This window comes from Oncorhynchus masou, chromosome 1, assembly GCF_036934945.1.
Source record: "Oncorhynchus masou masou isolate Uvic2021 chromosome 1, UVic_Omas_1.1, whole genome shotgun sequence".
Classification (NCBI taxonomy): domain Eukaryota; kingdom Metazoa; phylum Chordata; class Actinopteri; order Salmoniformes; family Salmonidae; genus Oncorhynchus; species Oncorhynchus masou.
The window spans coordinates 53,407,071-53,428,218 of record NC_088212.1 but is presented as its reverse complement, the minus strand read 5'-3'; the positions used below and the strand labels follow the sequence as shown (position 1 = coordinate 53,428,218).

The window sequence follows — 21,148 nt, the reverse complement described above, 5'->3', positions numbered from 1 at the left end:
GTAGCATTTCGACACATACAACAACACAGAGTTACACATGGAATAAACAAAACATACAGTCAATAATACAGTAGAACAAAAGAAAACAAAAAGTCTATATACAGTGCGTGCAAATGAGGTAAGTTAAGGAAATAAATAGGCCATGGTGGCGAAGTAATTACAATATAGCAATTAAACACTGGAATGGTAGATCGGCAGAAGATGAATGTGCAGGTAGAGATACTGGGGTGCAAAGGAGCAAAATAAATAAATAAATACCAGTATGGGGATGAGGTAGGTAGATAGATGGGCTGTTTACAGATGGGCTATGTACAGGCGCAGTGATCTGTAAGCTTCTCTGACAGCTGGTGCTTAAAGCTAGTGAGGGAGATGTGAGTCTCCAGCTTCAGAGATTTTTGCAATTCGTTCCAGTCATGGGCAGCAGAGAACTGGAAGGAAAGATGACCAACGGAGGAATTGGCTTTGTGGGTGACCAGTGAGATATACCTGCTGGAGCGTGTGCTACGAGTGGGTGCTGCTATGGTGACCAGTGAGCTGAGATAAGGCGGGGCTTTACCTAGTAGAGACTTGTAGATAACCTGTAGCCAGTGGGTTTGGCCAACCAACGAGAGCGTACAGGTCGCAATGGTGGGTAGTGTATGGGGCTTTGGTGACAAAACTGATGGCAATGTGATAAACTTGTTGCACAACAATTGAAGTCAATAAGTCATCATTTTCGACAAAGTATGATATTGTGGGGGATGCCTTGTGTTTCCTCTATTATATGATGTGCTAATAAACCTGAAAGGTTCTTCCTCTTGAAGTCACAACTGAGCCAAACAGCTTTTCACTGTAGCCTACACTTGAGCCATGGATAAAATTAAATTAGGCGGTGCAAACTTTTTTACTAGAAAATTAACATAATCCATTGCTTATTTTGTAAATGTTTCGCTTATTTATTTGCTAGTCTGCATATATACAGTATCAGTCAAAAGTTTGGACACACCTACTCATTCCAGGGTTTTTCTTTATTTTTGCTATTTTCTACATTGTTGAATAATGAAGACATCAAAACTATGAAATAACACATGGAGTCACGTAGTAACCAAAAAAGTGTTGAACAAATCGAAATCTATTTTAGATTTGAGATTCTTCAAAGCAGCCACCCTTTGCCTTGTTGACAGCTTTGCACAATCTTGGCATTCTCTCAACCAGCTTCATGAGGTAGTCACCTGGAATGCATTTCAATTAACAGCTGTGCCTTGATAAAAGTTAATTTGTGGAATTGTTTTCCTTCTTAATGTGTTTGAGTCCATCAGTTGTGTTGTGATAACGTAGGGGTGGTATAGAGAAGATAGCCTTATTTGGTAAAAGACCAAGTCCATGTTATGGCAAGAACAGCTCAAATAAGCAGAGAAACAACAGTCCGTCATTACTTTAAGACATGAAGGTCATTCAATGCGGAACATTTCAAGAACTTGAAAGTTTCTTCTAGCAAAAACCTTGAAGCACTATGATGAAACTGGCTCTCATGAGGACCGCCACAGGAAAGGAAGACCCAGAGTTACCTGTGCTGCAGAGGATAAGTTCCTTAGAGTTAACTGCACCACAGATTGCAGCCCAAATAATTTCTTCACACAGTTCAAGTAACAAACACATCTCAACATCAACTGTTCGGAGTAGACTGTGTGAATCAGGCCTTCATGATCGAATTGCTGCAAAGAAACCACTACTGAAGGATGACAATAAGAAAAAGAGACTTGCTTGGGTCAAGAAACACGAGGAATGGACATTAGACCGGTGGAAATCTGTCCTTTGGTCTGATGAGTCCAAATTTGAATTTTTTGGGTCCAACCTCATTGTCTTTTTGAGACACAGAGTAGGTGAATGGATGATATCTGCATGTGTGGTTCCCACAGCGAAGCATGGAGGAGGAGATGTGGGGGTGCTTTGCTGGTCACACTCTCAGTGATTTATTTAGAATTCAAGGCACACTTAACCAGTATGGCTACCGCAGCATTCTGCAGTGATACACCATCCCATCTCATTTGAGCTTAGTGGGACTATCATTTGTTTTTCAACAGGACAATGACCCAACACAATTCCAGGCTGTGTAAGGGCTATTTGACCAAGAAGGAGAGTGATTGAGTGCTGCATCAGATCACCTGGCCTCCACAATCACACGACCTCAACCCAATGGAGATGGTTTGGGATGAGTTGGACCGCAGAGTGTAGGAAAAGCAACCAACAAGTGCTCAGCATATGTGGGAACATCTTCAAGACTGTTGGAAAAGCATTCCAGGTGAAGCTGGTTGAGAGGATGCCAAGAGTGTTCAAAACTGTCATCGAGGCAAAGGGTGGCTACTTTGAAGAATCTAAAATCTCATGATTCCATGTCATTTCATAGTTTTGATGTCTTTATTATTATAAGAAAATAGTTTTAAAAAATAATTAAAATATTGAATGAGTAGGTGTGTCCAAACTTTTGACTGGTACTGTATATATACACCGCTCCACAAAGGGAACACTAAAATAACACATCCTAGATCTGAATGAATGAAATATTCTTATTAAATACTTTTTTCTTTACATAGTTGAATGTGCTGACAACAAATCACTAAAAAATGATCAATGTAAATTAAATTTATCAACCCATGGAGGTCTGGATTTGGAGTCACACTCAAAATTAAAGTGGAAAACCACACTACAGGCTGATCCAACTTTGATGTAATGTCCTTAAAACAAGTCAAAATGAGGCTCAGTAGTGTGTGTGGCCTCCACATGCCTGTATGACCTCCCTACAATGCCTGGGCATGCTCCTGATGAGGTGGCAGATGGTCTCTTGAGGGATCTCCTCCCAGACCTGGACTAAAGCATCCGCCAACTCCTGGACAGTCTGTGGTGCAACGTGGGCGCCAGTGGTGAATTTGCCAATCTTGGTGTTCTCTGGCAAATGTCATATGTCCTGCACGGTGTTGGGCTGTAAGCACAACCTCCACCTGTGGACATCGGGCCCTCATACCACCCTAATGGAGTCTGTTTCTGACCGTTTGAGCAGACACATGCGAATTTGTGGCCTGCTGGGGGTCATTTTGTAGGGCTCTGGCTGTGCTCCTACTTGCACAAAGGCGGAGGTAGCGGTCCTGCTGCTGGGTTGTTGACCTCCTACGGCCTCCCCCACGTCTCCTGATGTACTGGACTGTCTCCTGGTAGCGCCTCCATGCTCTGGTCACTACGCTGACAGACACAGCAAACCTTCTTGCCACAGCTCGCATTGATGTGCCATCCTGGATGAGCTGCACTACCTGAGCCACTTGTGTGTGTTGTAGACTCTGTCTCATGCTACTCCTAGAGTGAAAGCACCACCAGCATTCAAAAGTGACCAAAACATCAGCCAGGAAGCATAGGAACTGAGAAGTGGTCTGTGGTCACCACCTGCAGAACCACTCCTTTATTGGGGGTGTCTTGCTAATTGCCTATAATTTCCACCTGTTGTCTATTCCATTTGCACAACAGCATGTGAAATTTATTGTCAATCAGTGTTGCTTCCGAAGTGGACAGTTTGATTTCACAGAAGTGTGATTGACTTGGAATTACATTGTGTTCCCTTTATTTTCTTGAGCAGTGTATATACATGACCATTTTATAAATGGTATAATTGGGTGATATTATTGCATTTGACCACTAAAGTCTAGCTTCACAACATGCTTCACTGCTTTGATTGGTGCAGCTAAACCACCAGTGTCTGTCCTATAATGAAGAGGCACCCACGAAGGAAAATTCAAGGAACTTGTTTTTGTATTTTGTTGTGCGGTTGTTATATTTGTATTGGTGTTTCGTGTCCGATGCAACGTGCATCATGAGCAAAATCATTATAGCCTATCATTTAACTTCCCCTGTGAGAACTATGAGCACGGGCTGACTTGGCTTTGCTGTACCTTTGCCGAAGCCTGCTCATCAAATGTTACACTGTGTCCATTACAATGTAGAAAAATGATTGTCTGTTGTGGAAGATGTCAAAAATGTGCAGATAACAATAGATGGCGATATCAAAGATACTTGTTTCCATCTGTGGTGAAGTTTAATACGGTGTAGTAAAAAAACATAAGGTTAGTGAAACAGCTCGCTAAGGTTAGCATGTTAGCTAGCTACACTGAGAACTGTCAGTTCCCTATTTGTTGATGTTTTTCCACTCCACATGGAAATTACGTTGAACGTAGTTTGATAAGCCTGCATGGGGTGACAGATGGGCGGGGTTTGCACTTACTGCATTGGTTCCATTGCGCCAGGAAAACTTGATATAGAGCAGCTATTTTTTTTTTTTTTTTTAAGTACTATTTGATCCCAGGTCTGAATGGTGTTTGTCCTATGATGTGTGACCTATCTTTTTGTTGGACAATGACAACCTAACCCTAAGTTTCCCTGACTTCTTCCCACCCCATCAGTAAGATCTACTGGACGGACTGGGGTAACACTCCTCGTATCGAGTATGCCAACATGGACGGCTCCAACCGCCGCGTCATCGCCGACACCCACTTGTTCTGGCCCAACGGGCTTACCATCGACTACGCCGGGCACCGTATGTACTGGGTGGATGCCAAGCATCACGTCATCGAAAGAGCTGACCTTGACGGACGGAACCGTAAGGCCGTCATCAGCCAAGGTAAGGACACCAGGGAACCAAACACAGACACACATACACACAGGCCATGTTTAAAATTGTTCTTGCCTACAGCTTAATAAAAGTGTATACTGTGAACTAATCATAAATTGTTTAGTAAAAACAAATGCAGTAAGCAATAAATATCAACATACTAGGCTCATCCATACTGCCAAAGCATCATCTAATGTGCAATTGGGTTGTTACCCACCATTTATACACACACACTCTCACAAATCCAATCAAACTTTATTTTTTTAAATGCGCTGAATAAAACAGGTGTAGACCTTACCGTGAAATGCTTACTTACAAGCCCTGTAACCAGTTCAAGAAAGAATTAAGAAAATATTTACCAAATAAACTAAAATAAAAAATAATAAAATGTAACACAATAAAATATTGTGTTATGTACAGGGTGTACAGGTACCGAGTCAATGTGCGGGTGTACAGGTTTGTCGAGGTAATTTGTTCATATAGGTAGGTGTAAAGTGACTATCCGTAGATAATAAACAGAAAGTAGCAGCAATGTAAAGACAAATGGCTGTTCATCCGTCTTATGGCTTGGGGGTAGAAGTTGTTATGGAGCCTTTTGGTCCTAGACTTGGCACTCCGGTACCGCTTACCGTGCGGTAGCAGAGAGAGCAGTCTATGACTTGGGTGACTGGAGTATATGACAATTTTATGGGCTTTCCTCTGACACCGCCTAGTATACAGGTCCTGGATGGCAGGAAGCTTGGCCCCAGTGATGTACTGGGCCTTACGCACTACCCTCTGTAGCACCTTACGGTCAGGTGCCGAGCAGTTGCCATACCAACTGGTGAGGATGCTCTTGATAGTGCAGCTGTAGAACTTTTTGAGGATCTGGGGACCCATGCCAAAACTTTTCAGTCTCCTGAGGGGGAAAGGTTGTTGTCTTGCCCTCTTCACGACTGTCTTGGTGTGTTTATACCATGATAGTTTGTTGGTGAAATGGACACCAAGGAACTTGAATCTCTCAAACCTCTCCACTACAGCCCTGTCGATGTTAATGGGGGCCTGTTCTGCCTTTTCCTGCAGTCCACGATCAGCTCTTTGTCTTGCTCACATTGAGGGAGAGGTTGTTGTCCTGGCACCACAATGCCAGTTCTCTGAAGACAGATGACAAGTGCCTGGATTAGGACCTGCGACACTTCCTGTGTGAGGAAAGGTTGTACTCTACGGATGTTGTAGAGCATGAACCTGCAGGAGCAAGTCACTTCTTTGACGTTTGCAGAGAACAACAGGATGTTGTCTAGGGTCACGCCAAAGTTCTTTGCACTCTTGGAGGGGGACATTGTGGAGTTGTCAACTGTGATGTAGAGGGCTTTGAGCAAACAGGCCTTCACCGGGAGGAAGAGTAGCTCCGTTTTGTTGCGTTTGAGGTGGTGGGCCAACGTCCAAGCTGAGATATCTGCCAGGCACGCATAGATGCGTGTCGCCACCTGGGTGTCAGAAGGGGGATAAGGGAAGAGTTTTGAGTTGTCATCCGCATAACAATGATAGGAGAGATGTGAGGATATGAGTAAGCCAAGTGACTTGGTGTATAGAGAAAAGAGGAGAGGGTCTAGAGCTGAGCCCTGCGGGAAACCAGAAGTGAGAGCACTTGGTGCATAAACATATCCTCTCCACGCCACTTGGTAGGAGCGACTTGCCAGGTAGGATGCAATCCAGGAGTGTGCAGAGCCTGAGACGCCCAACCCTGAGAAGTTGGAGAGGAGGATCTGATGGTTCACAGTGTCAAAGGCAGCAGATAGATCTAGGCAAATTTGAACAGAGAAGAGAGAGTCAGCTTTGGCATAGCAGAGAGCCTCTGTGACATAGAGGAGAGTGATCTCAGTTAAATAAGCCGTTTTGAAACCTGACTGGTTAGGGTCAAGAAGATCCTTCTGAAAGAGATAACAAGAGTTGGTCAGAGACAGCACGCTCAAGTGTTTTGGAAACAAAAGAAAGAATGGATACCGGTCTGTAGCTTGAAGTCAGTGCTCAAGTGTTGGTTTTTTAAGGAGGGAAGCGACTGGCCATTTTGAAGTCAGAGGGGAAGCAGCCAGTGGTCAGGGATGAGTTGATGAGGGAAGTGGTGAATGGGAAAATATCTCCAGAGATGGTCTGGAGAAGGGAGAGGGGATTGGGTCAAGTGGGTAGGTTGTTGGGCGGCCAGATATCATTAGTCGCAGGATTTCGTCTGGAGAGAGGCAAGAAAGAGGTCAAGGCCTAAGGTAGTTCTGTGTGAGTGGGATCCTTGGACTCATGAATGAGTAGTGGACGTCGTCAGCCTTTTGTTTTCAAAGTTGTTTGCAAAGAGGGTTATGGAGGTTGGAGAAGTGTTTCCCTGGGTTGGAGTCAGAAGCTTGAAATTGATAGTGACAGAAAGTGGCCTTAGCAGCTGGTACAGAAAAGAGAAAGTATAGCGGAGTAGGGCAGGCACAATAATAATATAATCGTGTAACTGACAATTATGAATAATAACTGAACTAAAAAACATAAATCGTCATCATTGTGGATAAAATCTTTACAGCCCTGAACAACAATGAATACGCTCTCGGCATATTTTTTTAAATGTATCCAAAGTGTTTGACACGGTTGATCATGAAATATTACTTTCTAAATTGCATTAATACGGTTTTCATGATTATACATGTAATTGGCTATATGGTTAAGTTTATGTTAGAGAACAATTTGGTTATGCATTGAGCTTTGCATCTACCAGGGCCATGATATCCTGTGGCGTGCCACATGGTTGAATAATTAGACCTGCTATTTCTAATCTATGTCAATGACCTTACTGCTGTGTTTTCTACTGTACTTCCCATTTTCTTTGCTGATTATACCAATTTGATTTTATCACACAATAATTTTATCTCACTAATTAATAATGTCATATTTACTGAATGGTTCCAGATAAACAAATGATCTTTAAATGTAAAAAGAAATCCCAACTTTATTGTATTCACTAGTAAGAATAATACATTTTGTAAAAAAAAGATGTGTGTGAATTAAATGGAACCAGTCACATCCACTACATTCCTCTGAGTTCTAATTGATGAAAGTTATCCTGGAAAGATCATATTCAATTTGTCCGATGCAAAGTGATAAAATCTGTTGGTATCATCAGAAAGATTAGTGATTTGGTTCTTCAGGCTTGCTTCCTAACTTTATACAATATATGAATTTACCCATATCTTATTTATGTAATATTGTCTGGGCAAGTACATATGCCTCCTACCCAATGTTCCCTCAAATTTGTTTCGGCACTGAGCGCACACTTGAAAGTTGTGAAAATGTTGTGCCACGCCCTACACATGCTTAGTGTGAACACTGAGGTTGTACCCACTTTAAGTTACAGTTTTAAGTGGTCAAGTAGGCTACTGTGGCTATTTGATCATAATGTAGGCCTACCTGAATGGCCTACCTTAAAGAACAATGGAGAAAAATGCACCCCATAACATTTTAACATGGAAATAGCTGTTCTATCATTCAGCCTACAGTAGCAGCCAATGTGTTGTGTTCAATGCCTACATTCCATGAGCCTTTTGGAGAGAAAAAAAACATGCAGGGCTTGACATTAACCTGCTTATCCACTTGTCCTTCAGACAAGAAGGGGACTGAAAATGTTTGATGGAAGAAACCACTCTACAAAATAAAATTCATTATTATTCCCATACCATTATTACAAAGAATCAGACAAATTATGCTACATTCTGCCTATTGGGTACTTATAAGACCTTCTCGAAATACAACACTCTTTACCTGACTAGATGGCTAGAAATGCACACATTTTGTGCTCTTGTTGGAAGCAACCACTCCCAAATTGTTGACTAGAAATTAGCTATAACTGGGGTAATAACTCACTCACTTGCAAAGAATATGAACAAATGTGAACATGTGGCTACATGCAGCTCTCACTGATCTCTAAACAAGCGCATCTACTCATGACCACTCATACTGTAGCCTAAACACAGTCCAGTTCAAAGTGAATTGCACAGATCTTTATACGTATGGTTATTTGCATATAGGCCTACTGCAGCTCTGATTGGTTATGGCACACTGGTCTGTGTAGAGTATGGGCCTGAGTCTTGCCTGTCAATGCAGTAGAATCCTACTCCAATGCGCTCTGCCTACAAGAAAATCTCTTGTATAGTTAGTTTTGTATACGAAATCTTGCGAAGATCGTTTTATTTCGGTGTATTACATTGAAAGTGGCTAATATTGCAAAGATTCGATAACAATTCCCACAGTAGAGCGAAGTTGAATCTCGTGCTTCTCTGCGCAGGCTCATATTTCTTCTGCGCCCACGTACGCACGCAGCTTAGAGGGAACATTGCTCCTACCTACACAAATTACTCCTCTGCACCTTTGTTAATTTACTCTATATCTTGTCTATTTACAACATTAATGTACACCAATTATGCACTTTTTTCTACAAATAGTCATACCTCCCAGACAGTTTACCTAAAGCCTTCAATGGATTCTTCCAGGTTAATTCTGAAATCAATCTATATAATGCAAGACACTGCAATAACCTTCACCCTCCCCACTGCCACACCTCACAGTCAATTCTTTATCAGATATAGAAGTACCATACTCTGGGATTCTTATCTTCACATTGCCAAAACCTCATCATCCCTCAATAACTAACTTCAAGTAAAGACTGATGGACCAAATTACTTAGTCATCTCCTCCATATACCCTAACTGTCACACACTCTCATACACACACACATTTAAACAAAACAAATATATATATTTTTTTTTCATGATTACTGATCAATTAATTTATACATTTATAAATAGTTTTAACAAACCTTATTTATTTTTTACTTATGTATTGTATATAGTTTTTTTTGTGGTATGGTTTTCATATAAGCCCTTGGGCTTCCAACCACACCTGCACACACATTATTAAAAAAACATTTAAAAAATCTGTATTGTTGTCAATCACTTGTTTTCTTTGGTGGAAATAAATAAATACAAAAATAAATTAGCAATCAGACAGGTCAAACAGCAATGATATAGATGAGGAAAACTTGTGCTCCTCTGTCATACCTTGTGTGTGAAAGACCGTGGGAGACATTATGACAAGTGCAGATCAGTGTTCGGTGGATCATCACCACTCCCGACACACATCACCCTCCCCCCGGCCTGCTGATTGGGCCTAGCGTTGCTGGCTCACCCGATCTGGAAATCAAAGCTGAGCTACCCACTGTTTATGGGGAGAGCGGGAGCCATGAGCTTTGTCCCAAATGGCACCATATTCCCTATATAGGGCACCCTAATTCCCCCATTGGAATCTGGTCAAAAGTAGTGGACAATGTAGGGAATAGGGCGTGATTGGGAAAATAGCCATTAGCTTCACCACAGCCACAATTCCACTTGGTATTCCAACTGGGCAGAGAGAATTCCAGCTCTGCAGAGGTGAATCAAACAGTCTTGAAGCGGTCGTAACAAAGGGAGACTGGAGTGGAGGTCCTCCTCAGTGTCCATCTAAAAACAGAGGCGATAGATAGGTATGTTTGCTTGTTGTCACAACCTGGTCCTGTATGGCTTAGTTAGCAACGCCAATGACTGTAGGTTAGATTCTCTCTGGGGTCATCCATACAAATGATTTATGCAGGCATGACTGTCGATAGGCTTTTTGTCGACCAAGATTTTTTAGTCAAGCAGTAGCAAATATATATATATATATATTTCTGATGGCACACGAGTCACCTGTCTGAATTTCGCATGTCTCAGTGGGCTAATCATGATGGCACACCAGTATCACCAGTAGTACATTTACCGTTAATTCCCATACTTTCTAATCTACAATGTTTTTTTGGTTAAGGTCATTTCTGTTAATGCATTCTGTTAATGCATTCAATATTTTACCACTTTTACCATTCTCATAGCCGGAGTGGACACGTTGTTTGCGGACTGCAAAACCTAGGCTACACTTGTGAGGAACAAGTTTTGGTTTATTTAATTTCCGAGTTGTCAATTTATTCATTGCATTTTATTTGTAAGGCTCCGGTCAATGTTGAGTAAGGACGCACTCCGGATTATGCATAGACTAGACTTCAAATGTAGTCCTATAAATGTGCCCATTTGGGGATCTGATCGTTTTTCTGATTGTCTTAACTCACCACCACTGTGGATCTTCTCAAAGTATTTTTTTTCTTCACCTCAAACAGCAAGTAAACAAAGTCAGTTTTTAGATCCATTGAGAATTACAATAGTTCCTCAATGTAGCCCATTTAAAAAATATTTAAATCTCTCTTTCGATAACCACTCCATTCTCTACTTGTTGTGAAAGGGGGAAAAATGTTGTGCTCTGATCCGGTGGAAATGTCCACAAAGCTCATCTCTAAACTAAGGCCCCTGTGACTAAGCACCTCCCTCTGCAACTGGATCCAGGACTTCCTGACGGGCCTCAACACAGGTGGTAAGGGTAGGCAACGACACATCTGCTACGCTGATCCTCAACACTGGGGCCTCTCAGGGGTGCGTGCTTAGTCCCCTCCTGTACTCCCTATTCACCCACGACTGTGTGGCCAATCACAACTCCAACAGCATCATTAAGTTTGCTGACGACACAACAGTGGTAGGCCTGATCACCGACAACGATGAGACAGCCTATAGGGTGGAGGTAAGAGAAAACAACAACTCCCTCAATGTGAGCAAGACAAAGGAGCTGATCGTGGACTATAAGAAAAAGAGGTCTTAACAGGCCACCATTAACATCAACAGGGCTGTCGTGGAGAGGGTTGAGAGTTTCAAGTTCCTTGGTGTTCACATCACCAACAAACTATCATGGTCCAAACACACCAAGACAGTTGTGAAGAGGGAACGACAACAAGAGACTGAAAAGATTTGGCATGGGCCTCCAGATCCTCAAATTTTTTTACAGCTGCACCATCGAGAGCATCCTGACCAGTTGCATCACTCCCTGGTATGGCCACTGCTCTGCATCTGACCGTAAGGCACTACAGAGGATAGTGCATACGGCCCAGTACATTACTGGGGCCAAGCTTCTTGACATCCAGGACCTATATACTAGGCGGTGTCAGAGAAAGGGCCAAAATATTGTCAAAGACTACAGTCACCCAAGTCATAGACAATTCTCTCTGCTACCACACAGCAAGCAGTACCGAGTGCCAAGTCTAGGACCACAAGGCTCCTTGTCTACAGCTTCTACCCCCAAGCCATAAGATTGCTGAACAGTTAATCAAGTGGTCACCCGGACTATTTACACAGCTGCTCGCTGATTGTTATCTATGCATAGTCACTTTACAAATTACCTCGACTAACCTCTACCCTTCGCACATTGACTCGGTAACACCTGTTGTATTCGGCGCATGTGACAAATCAAATGTGATTTGATTTGATTACTTATCCGTTGCGCAAATAGCCTACAGCTGTGTCTGTCTGGAGCTCACTGGCGCAGAAAACTCGGAGGGCCCAGAATAGTTTTTTAGTGCAAGCTTCAGTCCAGACAAAGTTGATAGTTGACACAATGCATAGCCAATATGGGATTTATACAGGATGTTTTCTACCTGCAGGCTGCAATGTTTTTATTTTTTGGCTTCATGTAGGATATTTTTACAGAGTTGGCAATGGCAATAGAATTTACTTTTAGAATTTTGATCAAACACATGATAATGATTTTGAGATATGAAGACTTTATTATAAATTAAATGAAACTGTTCCATGAACATGTGCATTTGAAAATCGTAACTGGCACGCAGATCGGTTCGAAATGGTAAGATAACTTGGCACTCCAAATGGAAAAGGTTACCGACCCCTGGTGTAGCCTATTACCGGCAACTTCAGGAGCTTAATGGCAGAATCTGCAAAGGCCAGCAGTAGCTGAAGGAGGAGGGTCGGGAACAGGTTTTTTTCTTCTGGTTAGGCTATCTTGATCTCTGGCTCCCTCTTGAGTCATTTGTCTGTCTTAATTATTTAACATGCTAGAATAGGATAAATGAGTGACAAAAGCAACTTTGAGCGTGGTTTGATCTTCGGTGCAAGGCGCGCTGGATCCAGTTATCTCAGAAACAAACGCCCTCCTGGGCATTTCACGCTCGACAGTGTCTAGAGTTTACTGAGAATGGTGCAACAAACAAAAAACTGGTTTAACTCCTATCAGCTAAAAACAAGAAGAAGTGGCATTAGTGGGGGGGGAGAATAGAAGGAATGTCTTTTAGGAGAGGAAAGGGAGGGTTACCCACTGCCCTGTGTGAGTGTTTGATTAGAGGAGGAGGGGTGCGTGAGGGTGATAGGAGGAGGAGGACAGGGGTGTAGAGGGTACCCGTCCAGCCCTGTGTGAGCAGCCTTTATTGAAGTGTGCTCTCGGGATAAAAACCTGTAATTGGTCCTGTACATCCACTAGGGCCTCTGTTTGCTCAGACAACAGACAGAACAAATGGGACGTGTGCCTGTGTGTGTATGCCTGTGTGTGTGTGCGTGTGTGTGTGTGTGTGTGTGTGTGTGTGTGTGTGTGTGTGTGTGTGTGTGTGTGTGTGTGTGTGTGTGTGTGTGTGTGTGTGTGTGTGTGTGTGTGTGTGTGTGTGTGTGTGTGTGAATGCATGCATGCCTTTTGTGTGTGCATGTGCGCATCTCTGTGTGTGTGGTCGTTTGAGAACATTTGGAGACATGCCAGTTCTTTGTCATGGTATCTAGTGAGTGATGTGGGTGACACCCTATCCTCTGAGCACACCTGTGCACCTTCGGGGGCGAGGTGGGGGTGGGCACTAAAGGAGACAATAGGAGAGGGGGTATAGCGAGGGATGTTGTGGGGACAGAGAGAGATAGAAATGTGGGCTTTTTTGGAGGGGGGTGAAAAGTAGGTAGGGGAGAGAGAGAGAGAGAAGGACACAATAGAGCGAGTGAGGGAGATAAGGAGAAGAGTGGGGACAGAGAGGGAGAGGTTACATGTGGGTGGGTAGACCCCTATGGAAGATTCCCTGTTGCCTTACAGCTGCTGGCCCATCTATCCCTTAGACCAGAGACAGAAAAGAGAGAGTAGACCCACATACCACCAGTGTTCCTGCTATCTGCCCTTGAAAGAGAGAGGAGAGTGTCAACCCAACTCGGACTCCCCTTCACACTCATGTCTAACCATGTGTCTCCTTGAAGATAACATCAGTACACACACACCAAGTATCATCTTACACACACCTGGAGACAGAGAGACAGAGAGACAGAGAGACAGAGAGACAGAGAGAGAGAGAGAGAGAGAGAGAGAGAGAGAGAGAGAGAGAGAGAGAGAGAGAGAGAGAGAGAGAGAGAGAGAGAGAGAGAGAGAGAGAGAGAGAGAGAGAGAGAGAGAGAGAGAGAGAGAGAGAGAGAGAGAGAGAGAGAGAGAGAGAGAGAGAGAGAGAGAGAGAGAGAGAGAGAGAGAGAATACCAATCTTTCCCTGAAGCTAATGTAATTTAGTTTTTTTTCTGAGGGGTATGATACTTTAAGTATGTATCTGAGTATTCGTTTACATTAAGAGTTAGATAATATCTTCTCCTCTCTCCCCAGGTTTGGTCTTTCACCCCTCTTCATTTACACCCCACTGTAAAACCATGGTATAAAATACTAGACCTGTGTAAGACCTTTATGGCAGCAATCTCACCACAAACTGCACCACCAACAGAAATAAACAAGGTGAAAACGATGTTCTTTCCATCCATCAGTTGAGCATATTCAGCACTCTCTGAGGTTCTGTGCTTCACCAAAAATGTAGGCAATCTGGCCAATAGGGCCACTTCAGCTGGGCTAATGAATGAATAGAGGGACAATGGTATGGAAGTGTTCCACATATGTTCTCCACCAAGACTGTGGCCCTATTTAAACGACCAAATCATTGTTCCCTTCCTTCCTTTCTTTGATCAATCCCTCCCTCCTTTCTTCAAGTAGTCAAACAGGGACTTCTTCTCAGAATAAATCTATAGAGCTAGCATTTAACTCCCAAAGCTTATGTCATTAGCGAGTGTCTAATAAGAAACAGGCTAACTCCAACCAGCTCTGATTAAGGCTGAATACAATAGGGGACACAAATGAAAAGACAACAACATTAACTCGTCCTCATTTGATGGCGTGAGGAAGCAGATCTTGTCCAACTTTGTGCTATTTTGCTTTGAAGATAATTGTTAATTTACTCCAGATTGGTTTTATTTGGTGTTTTGTTTTAGTTTGTGGAGGAACTGTTTGGGGATTTGTGTGTGGCTGTGTGTTGATTTTGTTGCTGCTCCAATGGGTGCTTCTTGTTTGAAATCATGTAACCCCTCCTCATTCTATACCACTTGGTCTAATTCCTTTAAAGGGCCAATGAGAATGTTCCAATGCTATTCTTGTGTTTCAGTAATAAGGACAACATATGCTTCTTTAAATACATATATTTGTCTATTTCTCTCTCTGTTTTTCTCTCTCTGTCTAACTCTCTCTCCATCCAGGCTTGCCCCATCCATTTGCCATCACGGTATTTGAGGATAGCCTTTACTGGACAGACTGGCACACCAAAAGCATCAACAGTGCCAACAAGTTCACAGGCAAGAACCAGGAGATCATCAGAAACAAGCTGCACTTCCCAATGGATATACACACACTGCACCCGCAGAGACAGCCCGCAGGTCAGTCAGACACAAACACACACTGATACGCATGCATGAACGCACATCCAATCTAATACACACACATGCTTCTTCGTGCACATACATATGCACTCACACACACATACAAACACACACACACACCACCCACAGGTGCACTCTGTTAGTCAGTAACACACCTGCACACTCACTCACAGAGTGCTTCTAACCTCTCCCCCTCTTCTCCAGGTGGGCGTAACCGATGTGGGACCAACAACGGGGGCTGCAGCCATCTCTGTCTCCCAGGCAACAAGACCTATACCTGCGACTGCCCCACGGGCTTCAAGAAAGTGGACCAGCATAACTGTGCCCTGAGTGAGTATACTTACTTGCCTACATGAACACACTCTAGGTAGAATGCTAGAATATTTGTTGACATTTCAATGTGATTATTTAGAGTTGTAAATATGTTTGTGTTCATTTATGCATTGCTTAATTCTAAATATAAACTCAATGTTTGCTAAGTACATTTTCAGTCCAGTTAGCTAATGTTAAAAGGCAACTCCACCACTTTTAAACCTAATTTTCATTATCCCCAGCACAATACCAGTGTCTACATATGTGAAAACGGCATATTTTTGCGTTTTATATAAAAAATTAAGTTAAAACATTGCTAGAAGCTCGTTTTTCTTACTTTTAATCCTACCCTGTGAAGTCACAGAGTAGCATTTATTTTTATTTTTTAGGTACTTTCTTCTTATCTAGCTTCATATCTAGCTGTTTTCACATATGTAAACACTGGTTTGGTGCTGGAGGTAACGAATATGAGGTTGAAAGGTGGCAGAATTGCCCTTTAATAGTATGTGTTAGTTTAGTTAGGTTCCAATTGTCCACACTAGAATGCCCAATTCATTGCTTAATCCTAAGGGGTACGCTAGTGTGGATAATTGGAACAGAGCCTTGGTGTATGTTGGTGTGTTGTGATGACCCTGTTGGTAAACCTAGAGCACTGACAGAAGACCTTTGGTCTTTGATCAGGTCTTGACAAGTTCCTGCTTTTTGCCCGAAGGACGGACATCCGACGAATCAGCTTCGACACCGAGGACATGTCGGATGATGTCATCCCGCTGGCCGACGTACGCAACGCCGTGGCACTGGACTGGCATGCCGAGGAGGGCTTCATCTATTGGACGGACGTCACCACCGACTCCATCAACCGGGCCCAATGGGACGGCTCAAGGCAGGAGGTCAGTTCTTCCCAATATTATTTCCCATATTAGTTAGTAATTTAGCAGATGCTCCTATCCAGAGCCACTTACTGTACAATGGAAGGTGCATTCAACTAAAGTAAGTGAGACAACCACCCATCAAGATCATTACAAATAAAATAGCTAGTAATAGAGAAGAAAACAGTTTAGTGTTATAGTGTTGGATGTTTGGTCTAATCCTTGGTAAGATACAATTGTTTGGAGGAGTCATTTTAGCTGATGAGATCAGAGTATTGATTAAAGTCCCTTGCACTTTACTTTTAACCAAATGTCGCCACCTATTGATGAGAGTCTGGTATCACAGTTCATTTTACAGCTGTTTGACCTTCTTTTGCTATGGGGGAGTATTTCAATTAAGTTACTGTACTGTATTGAAATTAGTTGTTATTGTGTGTGTCAGGTGGTGGTGGACACCAGTCTGGAAAGTCCAGCTGGTCTGGCTATTGACTGGGTGACCAACAAACTTTACTGGACCGATGCAGGTAAGAAACATTAACTGTACCCGTGTTCTAGATTTAAATTATAGGGTAGTAGTACAAACTGAAGCTTGTACCACTGTGTATCATGTCAGCTATAGACGACCAGGAAGTCTTCTTTGACTTGTCTTTATGGAGTAATTTGTTGTACAAACAATAATTAATTGTGCGTTCGTGCTTGTGTGTGTGTGTGTGCGTGTGTGAGATCAGGTACAGATCGTATCGAGGTATCTAATGCAGACGGGAGCATGCGTACTGTTCTGATCTGGGAGAATCTTGACCGACCCAGGGACATCGTGGTTGACCCAATTGGAGGGTAAGTTAGAAGTCAAGGGTCAATATCAGGCGTCAGATATCCAATGACACCTCTGACAGTAGTTTGCAGAGTAGCATGTAAACACACCTTTTTTTTCAGCAGTTCAATAGAGTCCTCCCAAAAAGTTAGCGCTGCATGGACTTTGTTGTTTACCACTGACAACTAATCTAAACATACAGTATACAGATGAATTGTGCATACCACATACATGTACAGTTTACTGATACATGATTTTCCCTGAGTGCTATAGATATATGTACTGGACAGACTGGGGTGTGAGTCCTAAGATAGAGCAGGCAGGGATGGACGCATCCAGCCGTATCGTCATCATCTCTTCCAACCTGACATGGCCTAACGGACTGGCAATTGACTACCAAACACAGCGCCTGTACTGGGCCGACGCCGGGATGAAGACCATCGAGTTTGGCAACTTTGATGGCTCAGACAGACAGGTGAGGTGGTCTTGAAGGGATAGTCTTTACAAGCTTTAGCTTATTTTCAAACTATTTTTGTATGTTGGATGGGTATTTAATCAAGTGAGACTTTTTACTCTGTGAATCAGAAGACTGGCTAATATTTTTATTCCCCCCGCCCCTCCAATGGTGTCCAGGTGTTGATTGGCAGTCAGTTGCCCCACCCCTTTGGGTTGACTCTGCATGAGGAGAAGCTCTATTGGACAGACTGGCAGTCAAAGAGCATCCAGTGTGCCAACAAAATGACTGGTCTGGGACGACAGACACTCGCCGAGAACCTGGAGAACCTCATGGATATTCACATGTTCCACCGCTACCGCACCACCGGTGTGTGTGTGTGTGTGTGTGTGTGTGTGTGTGTGCGTGCGTGCGTGTGTGCACGCACGCCCTGTTGGCCCTATGAGTATTTTGTGACACGATACGAGACCCCCACCCACCTGTGTCCCTCCCTGTCGCTAGCGAGATTAGAGGCCAGGTAAACTAATCCTAGATATGTGGTTCAGAGGGCAAAAAGCACCTGGGGCTCATACCAGGCTGAAGCAGCACTGATAAGTATAGATGTCAAACGTTCAGCCTGCTGCAGATCCTTTTTAAACTCTCAACTGTTAAATGAGTGAGACACATATGTCATTGTTGAAATAGTTTGTGAGTGGGTAACATATACTATCATCTTACATTTTTATGTTGAATAATTATATATTGCGCTCTCTCTCCCCCCTTTGTCCCTCACTCTCTAGTGCGGACACCTTGTGCTGTGAATAATGGGGGCTGCAGTCACCTGTGTCTGTTGGCTCCACCCACAAAAGGCTCCAGCTGTACCTGTCCTACTGGCATCAACCTTCAGCTGGACGGAAAGACCTGCACACACGGTAGCATAGCAACAATATAATATTATTATACTACTAGCACCCATTGTACAACAACCCATGGTACATTGGATGTTTTCTAATGTTTTTTCTAAATTGCCTCTGGGGCAATTTAGACACCTGATTGAGGACCTTATTACTGATGAATTTGTTTATGTTTTATGACCTTGTTCTGTTTCTTTTGCATTCTGTATTTTCTGAAATTCAGGACTCTTTAAAAGAGACCTTGGTCTCAGTATGACTACCTGGTAAAATAAAGGTTAAAAAAACAAGAACAAAAGCAACACTATATACCATGTATCTCATCACCTTAACACAATTAACCACAGAGATATTGATGTAAATAAACTATGTCTTCCAAGATACCACAAGTAGATTGATAACAGATTGATAATAAAAAAAAAAAAAATTGTCTCATCTTGATTTAAAGGAGAGAAAAAAAAAACATAGTTTAGTATTTTGTTCATTAGTGCGCTGTTGATATGGTCCCAACAAGTGTGCATGTCAGCAGTAAAGTCTTCAAGATGGAGCACTTTCAGTAAAAATCTTACTGTGGTAATAATGTGTTTTGCATTATCGTCACACTCTTTTCTTTGTACTGTAAGTGCTCTAGCTTGAAAACGTTACTGCTGACATCCCTTTAATTACTACCTTCACCGTCAAGGCCCAAGCTGCGATACAATATTTACAGCCCGTTGATTCTTAAAGAATATCACTTACAAATGCCTCATAAGCTTAGTTCAACTGTATAACCTCATCATAATCCAAAATATAAGGTGGTTTTATTCCATAACCTGTACTCTCCATACTGACAGTGTTGTGTCTTGGTTGTAGGGATGAGTAGTTTCCTGATCTTTGCACGGCGGACTGATATCAGGATGGTCTCTCTGGACATCCCCTACTTTGCTGATGTGGTGCTGGCTGTCAACAGATCCATGAAAAACACCATCGCTATCGGAGTGGACCCTAAAGAGGGTGTGTATGTTTGTTTTCTGTAATCTCTGTGGTATGAACAGGAAAATGAGGAAGGTCTGCACTTAGGTTTTGCAGTAAATATAAATAAAAATGTATTCAATCTTTCAGACCAGACGTTTCGCCCGAAAAGGCTTCATCATCAGTGTCCTTTGACAAAAAAAGTGTCATTTTTTAATTGTGATCTGAATGTGCACCAGTAGTGGTCAGTGCCATTTAAGATGAGGGAGCAAAACATTTTTTCATTGAGCATGGCCTTATTTCTATTACAGTGTATTGGATAACTATCATTCATATTTCATTCATCCAGCTCAATTTAACATCGATAGGTTTAGGCTAGTACATGATACAAAAATGTTACCAATAGCCATCATGCTACAATGTATCATATGAATGAAAGTTTACCACACATAGGTTGAGATAAATGTTTTAGTAATCAAGGTGACAGACAGTGAATGATATTCAATACTGCCTTGCACACCCTTCCCTATATCTAGCTGATCTAGGGTATAATCATTTGTCAAGCAGTTGCAAATAAGAGTTTCTATTGGACAAATTCAGATATGTTGATCCCCATTTTGTTCTGTTTTCTTCTGTTTAAAAACCTTTTTCAACAGAATCGGCAGAATAAAATACACCCCTGATCACCCGCACGCACACACAGTTCACTTTCATAGCAGCCACATACAAACAGCATGATCACTTTGCTCGTTGTATAATTCTTTCTCTCATTTACGCTGTCTTCCTGTCTCCTTTTCCCTTCACTTGTGGACTTCATTGCACAACACATTAGCTGTCTGTGACCAGGCGAAAAAACCTTTCCAAGTCAAACCTTCATACCATTAACGCTAATCGGTACACACAGTCTACATCATTTTCACCATATTAGCTAATGTCATAGTCAACATAGCTAATAGAACTAACGCGTTAGTAAACCTGCTACAATCACGCAGTTTAGCAGTTACACTGGGCCCCGGTGGCAATACATTTATAAAACTTAAAGCTTATCTTGATTTAGAAGAGTTCCAGTGTAGGATAGCCATAGCCAGCAAGCTAACATAGCATCCCTCTCTGTTTGAGCCGGGTGTTTGAGTAGGCTAAACTAGCTAGCTGCATTCATTATCTGAGAAAGTGGGAAGAAAATACAACAAAATATAGCTAGCTCGCCCTCTTGCTTCTCCTTAATTTATGAAGAAATGTATTTGTTCTCTAATCCTTTGATTGGGTGGACAACATTTCAGTTCTTGCTGCAAGAGCTCTGATAGGTTGATGGGCGTCCTCTGGAAGTTGTCATGATTACTGTGTAAGTCTATGGAAGGGAGTGAGGACCATGAGCCTCCTAGATTTTGAATTGAGGTCCGTGTTCCCAGAGGAGGACGGAATCTACTGTAGCTGTCCTCCGGCTAAACCATGGTACTACCCCAGAGAGTACTTGTGAGGCGACTGTAGACCTTCATTGCATTGTGTGTTTTAAATTATTTTTAGAACTATTAATTAAAAACTATACTAACTATATTCACGTCACTGGTGACGTAAATATAGTTAGTATACTTTTATCTATAATGGATAA

General features: G+C 42.4%; 1 protein-coding gene across 4 annotated transcripts in view; it reads left to right on the top strand.

Annotated features, from left to right (window-relative positions):
- lrp4 (low density lipoprotein receptor-related protein 4) overlaps positions 1-21,148 on the top strand; it is a 221,155-nt gene that overhangs the window by 168,149 nt on the left and 31,858 nt on the right. For all 4 annotated transcript variants that reach the window (XR_010456573.1, XM_064974743.1, XM_064974734.1 and 1 more), the window contains exons 14-23: positions 4,425-4,642; positions 15,073-15,249; positions 15,457-15,582; positions 16,246-16,454; positions 16,876-16,957; positions 17,162-17,267; positions 17,518-17,719; positions 17,878-18,067; positions 18,478-18,609; positions 19,441-19,581. Coding sequence is in view for 3 of the 4 variants with exons in the window: in XM_064974743.1 (XP_064830815.1) it covers positions 4,425-4,642; positions 15,073-15,249; positions 15,457-15,582; positions 16,246-16,454; positions 16,876-16,957; positions 17,162-17,267; positions 17,518-17,719; positions 17,878-18,067; positions 18,478-18,609; positions 19,441-19,581 (1,583 nt within the window). In the remaining variant the exon portion in view is untranslated. The remainder of the gene's footprint in view (positions 1-4,424; positions 4,643-15,072; positions 15,250-15,456; positions 15,583-16,245; positions 16,455-16,875; positions 16,958-17,161; positions 17,268-17,517; positions 17,720-17,877; positions 18,068-18,477; positions 18,610-19,440; positions 19,582-21,148) is intronic.